We start from the raw sequence: 8609 nt of genomic DNA, 5'->3' as shown, positions 1-8609 counted from the left end.
CATCCCTGGGAGATTGGCGCGGCCTGGCCAGTGAGACAGCACGTTGGCATCTGGGCTTTGCCCTCTAAAGCAGAAGCCATGTGACTGCTGGCATCTGACGCCCCCGGGTGAGGGCACTGTGGCCAAGTTCCGGCAGGGGGTCAGGTGTCGGAACAGGGCAGGCGAAGAGGCTGGTGATCCCTACCGGAGAAACCCCCTCCTCCAGGCCTTGTGTTCCCACACCTGTGGCAGTGGGCATCCTTATCCCTGTTTTAAAATGAGGAAACTGAAGATGAGAGAAGCCAGGTGAATTCTCGAGGCCACAGTCTGACACACAGCACAGACCAGAAGGCGATCCCGCCGTCTGACTTCTGGACCTTTGCCTTCTCGTGCACGGCCGAGGTTCCCACGGGCCAAGCCCTGCTCTGCCCTGGCTCCCCGCCCGTCCAGCAGGGTGGGCATCCGCTGGCCTGGCCTCTCCTGGACAGCCACCCATCAGGCCCCCTGGGGACGTCCCACAGTGGCCCCACAGACCCAGGCCTAGTGGCTACTCATGTTCTCTTTTCTCCTGAAGTGTCAGGAGGCTCCTGAAGCCGCGGCTCATCCTGACTTTTCACTGCGGCGACAATCCAAGGAGAGCCAGGTGGAGCCCCCGGCTCCCGTCTCCCTGAGCCGTCCGGGGGTGGAGGCCACCCGCTGCCCACTCACAGCTCTGGAGGGGGGCGGATGGACACCACGGCTTCCCACCAAAGTCCGAAAGGAGCCCTGAGGAATAAAGTCACAAGAAAAGGAAACTGGAGCCCGAGTTTCCAACCGAGGAAACCAACCCGGCAGGAGCCGCTGGCTTCAGCAACACTCATGGGCTGGTCTCCACGTCCACGTCCTGCTGGGGGCCGCCTCCGGGTGCACCTGCCGGGTGGTCTCAGAGAAGCTGCAGACCTGAAGAATGCAGTTCTCTGCTCTCAAGCAGGAGAAACACAATTGCCCATTATCCTCATCATGGCCTGTGACCTAGAGAACGTAGCAGGGCTGAGGTCAAGGGCGACAGAGGCTCTGGGCTGCGAGTCCAGGGCCCTCTCCCACACTCCCCTAACACCTGGGAAAGCGTGTGGATCTCAAAGCAGCTTCCTTGGAATGCTCCCTCAAGGTCTAACCAGCTCCTAATTATCTTCGAGCCAGCCCAAGAGGCTCCAAATCATAGTCTTCTCCCAATCCAGAGGAGAAACCAAGTTCACGGGCGGAATTCTCCACTGTCAAGTTCTCCTCTCACGTATTCTCCTTACACCTCGTGGCCTCTGCGTCCCTCTGTCTGCAGCTGAGCAGGTGACCACGGGGCGAATCAGCACGCAGCAAGGCAGGATGAATGGGAGACCCTGGGGACAGCGACCAGTGTAACCCAACAGGTCGCTGTGGTGGACACATTGGCGCGTGGTGGCGATTTCATTTATGCAGCAAAACACACATCCTGCAGCGAGACTATGCACATTCTAGGCCTTCCCTGCTGGAGGGAGCGAGGCCCGGCAGAGCTGGGTGTGGGCAAGGCTGCGGGAGGGAAGTGTTCGGCCCGTGTGCCAACGTCAGTGGGCGGCAGAACCTGTATGGAGAGGGAGGGAACGCGGCGAGCGGGCCGGGTCCCCTTTGCAGCAGACAGAGAAACAAAGGGAAGCGGAAAAAAATAACTCTCACCAAAGTCCCCAGAACAACTTCTCGACATCAGGCCCAGAGCTGCCAATCTTCCTAGCTGATGGTCTTGGCAGCCCCCCATGCCCTCCTTGTTCCCGGCCTCCATTCTGTCCGATTCTGCAGCTCATGTGGTCCAGGGTATACATGTCAGCACATATCCCGGGGTTGGGGATGGGGCGTGGTTCCAGCCCCATCTGAATCAGACCTGTGGGTGCTGCTCTGGGACAGAGTGAAGTGGGGGCCCTGGCATGCAAACCGTGAGCCACAGTAAGGGGGGCGGCCAGCCCCGAGTCCAGGTGGATGCCCAGAGGGGCTCCCCCTTTTCAGAGAGTCACTGTCAGCCTGTCAGGGCCGGGGTGCTGTCCACTCCTCTGCCCTCCCGTGACCCGAGCATCCCTGCTTCCCAGGGATCCCTGGTGTGGCTGACCGCGCGGGGACCACTGGACTCTCCTGCCTTTCTAGCATCTGAGGACACATCCTGCCTGGATGAGCAGACTGCATGAGGCTCAAAGAAAAACAGCACGCGATTTTTAAATAACTTTATAATTTCCTGATGGATTTAGTTTGTGAATAAAAAAGAAAAAAAATGAACAAAGTGTTTACAATAGTTATCAAGGCAAAGTCGACTCGAACACAGTTTCTCTGTAACATCACGATCGTGTCAGCGACACCACCGGGCCGGCGTGCAGTGGACGGCAGTGGTGGGCCCGCTCAGACACCACCCCTCGGCCGCTACCGTCGCCAAAAGGACTCAAGCTGCAGGGTCAGCGCCCGGGGCCCCGGCACCTCAGCAGGGGCAGCTCTGCCTCCTGAAGCCGGGGGGCAGGGGAACCATGGGAGACCCCAGTCTATGCCCTGCACACCTGCTGGACTCGAGCGCCCTGGGCTGCCCCTGGGGGTCCAGGGCGTGTGCAATACTGCTGTGGTGGTGGGGGGGAGGCAGCCCCACCAGGGCCGGGCTCTCTGGCTCAGTGGGGGACACCTCCTTTCCTGGCCAGGCCATTGCTGGGGCCCAGACGGGCAGCCTGGGGCGGGGGTCTCACAAGCTTTCAGGGAAAGGCTGCAGGGACTGATGCCAGAGGGGCTGGGCTCTGAGCCGGCCCCCAACCTGGACCGCAGGCTCCAGGCTGGCCGGGGCTTGGCCCATCCTGGATGGGCCCCAGAGAGTATAGCACCAAGTGGGCAGGAGGAGGCTCTGTGGCTGGTGTGGGGCTCAGGGGCCAGCGCCAGCCCAGGTGACCACATGGGACCTGGCACGCTGGGCGGGGGCCAGTGTGGGGGTGAGGGCAGCTACGGGGTCAAGGATCTGGGAGTCTCTGGCAGAGTCCCTGAGGGTAGATAGGCAAGCCGGGCCCCAGGAGCCTCTCCCAAGCTCAGCGGCCGGTTGCCTGCCTGGATCTGGACCTGGCGTCTCCCCAGCGGCCGGCCCGGCTGCCACCTTGGCCACCTTATGGGGAGAGGGGCGGTGTCTGGCTGCCCCAGAGCTTGAATTCCTTTGTTAACATGATATTGGTTTGATTTTTTTTTAGAAACACAGCTCTTTAATTTTTCAGTTCTACAACTACTCTGTAATATCTTAATTATCTTAACAATGGACACAATGGAACCGCCCCGATTCTCTGAACCACACGGACAATATCGACAAGCAGAGAAACGAAAGAGGAGATGGGGAGGGACAGGAACCCACCCCCATAAATCAATCCCTAATCCACCGCTCCCCCGGGGTCAGGAGGAGAAAACACCTATGATGGGGGTCACAGCACTCGCCACACAAGCTGGGAAAAACCAGGAGACACTTGGTTACAGTTTTGACACTAAAAAGTTTTTAAAGTTTTTGCTTAAAAAGCACAGGACAGCCATTTTGTTCAGAAAGATTTTCCGTTTTCTTCCTGTGTTCCCTTAGTGTCCGGGGAGGAAACACCAGATTCCTCTCAAGACCTTTCTCTGATGGTTGCGCCCCTGCTGAGGGGTCAGGGCTGGCAGTGGTGGGTGGGCCTGGGTCTGTATGGCCGGCTGCCCCTCCCTCTTCACCCCCCGCCCCCACCGCAGCCCTGCGCTCTGCTGCTGATGGGAGATGAGGCTGGGGTGGGGTTGGGGGCCCACACAGGGTCCATGGGGACTCAGGAAGAGCCACCTGAGCCCAAGTCCACCCTCGCTCTTTCCCCGCCCTGGGGCTTTGCTGACATGATGGAGTCCAAGGGGGGCACGGAAGGGCATGTGGGTTGGGTCAGCAGCAAATCCTGACCGTCAGCAGTCATCCACACCTGGAGATGACTTCCTATCCTCCTCTCGCTCCGGGGGGCGGGCGAGCTGCTGGAAAGCCCAACAGACCTTTCTGGACACAAAGGGTGAGCCCAGCTGCTGCCGTCCATGCTGGAAGCGCCTTGGGTTCCATCTGCTTCACTTGTGTTCCTAAGACAAGTTAGGAGGAGGGAGCTCTCAGGCCGCCTTCAGATGGTCAGATACATGGTCAAGGTCAGAGTTGAGACGGAGTTGCAAAGCCCCGCTCCCTTCTTCACACGTGACAGCCCACATGACGTCTTTTCCATTTCAAACACTGTCCACATCCTTGCAGACCTGCACCCAGACGCTTCATCACGAGCCAAGCGAGTGCCTGCAATGGAGGGGCAGGACCCAGGAAGAGGAGACAGGCACCGTGCGAAGCTTCTGCCCTGCACCCCAGGTAGGTGCCACCCACTCTCCTTCTCGCTGCCCCCCGTAACAACTGTTACTTGGGGACAGAGCTCGAGGTGCTCAGGGCAACGAGACGTGCCAATGGGATGGAGGGTTTAGTGAGCACGTTAGGCGGCCTGCAGTGTGTCTCCAAGGTCACAGACCTTCGGGAGCAGCTCATGACCTCATACAACCATGAAGCCAGGAGAGGTCTGGGGACACAAGGCTCGTGTGCTGGGAACTGAGCCTTCAGCAAACGTTGGCTCAGAGAGAGAACTACACTCAGTAAGATGCTAAATGCTGGAGATTACATTCAACTTGCCCTCGTGGTATAGGCAGGTCCTTGCTCACTATTAAACTTCAGCCAGAGTTGACCCTCATCCAGGACCACTGATGTGTGAGGAGGACCACCCAGGAGGCAGAGGAGAGTCCTGCCTGGTTCAGGGACAGACAGATGGAGTCCGCCCAGAGTACTCCTACAGGTATCCACAGGCAGGCAGCAGGGACCATTATCTGGTGGGGAAGGTGGACCCAGCAGGGCCCGGAGGACCACCAGAAGAGCTGGTTGAGCCACCGCCCTGCACAGGGCCTCTTCCTCCTGCAGGCCAGGGAGGAGGTCCTTCTACCTTGGTTCTCCCATTGTGGTGGATAATTTGAGATTCCAGGACTACGGCCCTAAAACACCGGGGCTTTCTACGTGATTTATGGGCAGTGCAATAAATAAATGGGGTTGAGGTAATTGACTACGAATGGCCACCACTTACTGTCTGAGCCCTGCGGCACCCCTGCTCTGGCCAGCCCGGCTATCAGGAAACATCTCAGTAAGAAATTTATGAACAGAGTCCATTTAAACCTTCGATAAGGAGCACTCGACAGCTTCTCACGGGGGGAAGCTGGTTTATGGCGGGGAGTGGGGGCTGCTGGAGATGTGACCATATAAGTTAATGGTACCGTCACGGGCTGCTGGCGGGAAGATACAGGACTGACGGCTGTGACGACCTGACAGGCAGCCTCGGATTCTCTGGGTGAGTAACTCTGGGGAAGGGGAAGGAAAAAACCCATTTAACCCAGCAACTCTTTTATCAGAGGATGTGAGCGTCTGCTGGGTGTCTGGCCAGGGAGGTGATCAAAGGGCGAGATTCGGGTTAAGTGGTCTGTTTCTCGGTGCCTGATATTTATGACTGCCACCGTCTATGCTTGGGGAAGACATCAGGACTCTCAACCGGATCTGCAACTTTGGGGTCGATTTTCTGGTTTGCAACATGGAGCCGGCCAAGTTCATTGAGAAGCACATGGATGTGCAGAGAAGACACCGTCCACTGTCGTAGCCCTTTACACAGCACGCTCCTTCAGGGGAACAAACCCCCAAATTCTGAGTCATAAGATGGGATCCTATCCTACAGGCTAGTAACTGATGCAGCCTCTTGCCCCCCAAAACCCATAAATTCCATTATAATGAGAAACGCTGATTTCTGGAAGATTTTTCTGGAAAAGCTGCCCTCTATTAAGAGTTAAGATCGGACCAGGTGCATCTCACAGAATCCTCGACCCCGCCCCACCCAGAGGCTGTCTTCATGGCTGGTGCCTGGCAGCCACGCAGGCACTTCATAAACACGGTCTGAGCAGAAGAGGGGAATGATTGCATGTGTGATGAACGACATCCGTGTGCAGCAGAGGCTGTGGGTCAGGATGAAGGCTGCAGCGGGGGCGGGGAGGGGGGGGAGGGACCGGGGCGTGCCCAAACCTGAAGTGCAGGGTAGGGGTGGGGTGGGGGGAGGCAGAAGCACTCTTCAGGGGTGAGACAGAGACGTTCCGGGGAAGCCAGCCTGACCCAGAGGACCGGTCACATTCTACAGAAGCAGAGCTGCAGGCGTGGCCACACAGCCCTCTTCTCTTAGTGACAGGCGTGATCCACTGCACCAAGGAAGAGCGACTCACCCAGAGGCCGAGGACAAGCGCAGGGCCAGAAGGCAGGGAGGCCGGTTCCCCGAGCGCCCGCCCACAGGCCTGCCCAGATGCCTCTTGTGGACAGTCACCAGCATGGACAGGAGAGGAGAAGAGCTGGTTGGCTCCAGGTCCCTGGTCCCTCTCCTCCTCCACTCTTTCTGTTAATACTCTTTTGGGGATTTTTTTTTCTACCCTTTTAGGGGAAAGCACCTGTTCTGGTATCAGAACACATAGCGCTTGGGTCCACAGTGAAGCATCCCCCAGAAAGCTGAGCTCCGCAGCGTCCAGACTCCATCCTCATGCCATGGATGGGGGAGGGGGGCTCTCCCTATGTCCCCATCAGGGCGTAGCCACCAGCATCCACAGTGTCACTGCTGATGGCCGGAGGGCAGCTCTCCACGGAGACTCGGCTGCTTGCCTGGCTGGGATGGCAGGACAGTTAGTGTGGGGACGACACCCAAAGAAGGAAGCAGGTTAGAAGACAGACGAGAAATGGTGCTGGCGCCTCACTGGAGGGATTAAGCGAGACGGGACAGGGTCTGTAGTGTGTCTGGTGCCAGGAGCCTAGGGCCCGGTTCCTCGAATGCCTCCTCTCCTGGCTCCCGGGTTCAACGCTCGGGCTGCTGGGCCGGCTGTTCCCGCGAGGGGTCAGGATGACTCTTCCAGGGCGTTGACCACCTGCTCCAGGATGTCGGGGCAGTGATCCGCGATTTGCTGCAGGACGGCGTTGGCAAACTCCTGCAACTCGGCGTTGTCCCGCTCACCTTTCTCCTGCTCGCTCTGAAGCTGAAAGGAGAGACGTATTCAGGTGAAATAAATCAAGCCTGTTCGCACTGAGTTCAGAATTATCCTTCATCAACCAAGGAAGGACGCTGGCAAACATGTGGATGAGCCTGGAGGGCATCGCGCTCAGTGAAATGAGCCAGACCCAGAAAGACAAACAGTGCGTGGTATCACCTACACACGGAACCCGGAGGGAGAAACGTCAAGTCAGATTCGAGCAGCAGAGAGAGGGACAGTGGCTGCCAGGGGCTGGAGGTGTGAGAAACGGAAGTGGGGGGTAAAAAGGCACAGACTTTCATTTCCGAGATGAATGAGGTCTGAGGTGTAATGTACAACCTGGTGACCACCGTCAACAATACCGTGTCACACACTGAAATCTGCTAGGAGAGCAGGGCTTAGGGGTTCTCATACAGAAAAAGAGGAAATCGTGACACAACGTGTGTTAACTCAACCGAAAGGCTGGAGAAACTGTTCACGATGTCTGTGTACAACACGCCATCAGGTGTACCCCTTAAATATATTACTAGTGTGTCGATTTTAGCTCAGTGAAGCTAAAAAAGAAAAAGAAAAAAGAAATGATGAAGAAGAGTCAGTTTCCATGTGAAGTCTTCCTGTATCAGAATTAACAATTAGGAAAGTATAGAAGTTATCAAATGTCTCCTCTTGAAGATGAAGGTTAGAGGCTGGTCCAAGGCCCCCAGAGGGTGACCTGTGGAGCTGAGATCCCACCCTGGTGCTCTCACCGTGTCCTCCCACCAGGCCACGCCGTCACATTCAGGCCCAAGAGGGGGCGGGGCTCATGTGTGATCAGACAGGATCGTGCACACTGGTCCCTGCCCAAGGGAGGGCCCCGCCCCTGCCACGTGCTTCTGCTCAGTGCACGAGACTCCCTACCGCAGGCCACTGAGCCAAAGAGAAGCCAAGCTTGTTTACAGTGTATCTCCTATTGTTTAAACACTTTCTGACATTCCTCCATGCACTGCACCAGCGTGTATGAGGGCCTACTCTGTGCTCAGCGCTGAAATGCGACGGATTTGACCATTGAGCCCAGCAAGTACACAGATGACTATGACCCAGCCAGGAAAGGGCGGTGACCGAGGCCTGAACACGCGGTGAGGCAGACAGGAGGATGCTTGTGTCACCCTGGGGGGAGTCCCAGATGTTCCTGAAGGCTGAACAGGAGTGCATCCGGGAGGTCAGAAATAGAAGCAGCGGTCGAGCGGACAGAACAGGTGCAGACATGCAGAGCCATGGAGGGGTGCGGGTCTAGGGACGGTGAGAGACACCCCTCCCCCAGCAGCTGAGCATCAGGCGGGGGATGGAGTACAGAATGGCAGAGGTGCTGGAGGGACAGCCTGGGGCCAGGCAGCATACGGAGAGCTAAGGGTTCAGGTTTCATCTGGTGAGAACCACAGGACGACAGCAGCAACTGGAAGCCCAAGAGCTTTAAGACAGCACAGTGATGTGATCGGTGTTGTGTTCTCAGAAGACAGAATGAAGTTGAAGCAGGCCACGTGGGTGGAAGAAGAGCACGTCCAGGGAGG

The 8609-nt window shown here is 57.5% G+C and overlaps 1 protein-coding gene across 8 annotated transcripts in view; it reads right to left on the bottom strand.

Moving 5' to 3' along the window:
• Nucleotides 1–2186: 2186 nt before the first annotated feature.
• ERC1 (ELKS/RAB6-interacting/CAST family member 1) overlaps nucleotides 2187–8609 on the bottom strand; it is a 269160-nt gene continuing 262737 nt past the window's right edge. For 7 of the 8 annotated variants that reach the window (XM_005207251.5, XM_005207252.5, XM_010805656.4 and 4 more), the window contains one exon: nucleotides 2187–7068. In XM_005207251.5, coding sequence (XP_005207308.1) covers nucleotides 6931–7068 — 138 coding nt within the window. In that variant the 3' untranslated portion in view covers nucleotides 2187–6930. The remainder of the gene's footprint in view (nucleotides 7069–8609) is intronic. The other variant, NM_001205419.1, reaches the window with a different exon arrangement.

The sequence above is a fragment of the Bos taurus genome, chromosome 5 (assembly GCF_002263795.3).
Source record: "Bos taurus isolate L1 Dominette 01449 registration number 42190680 breed Hereford chromosome 5, ARS-UCD2.0, whole genome shotgun sequence".
NCBI classification, from domain to species: Eukaryota; Metazoa; Chordata; class Mammalia; order Artiodactyla; family Bovidae; genus Bos; species Bos taurus.
Note: the sequence above shows the minus strand (reverse complement) of the source record. Positions and strands in the feature narration are given on the sequence as shown.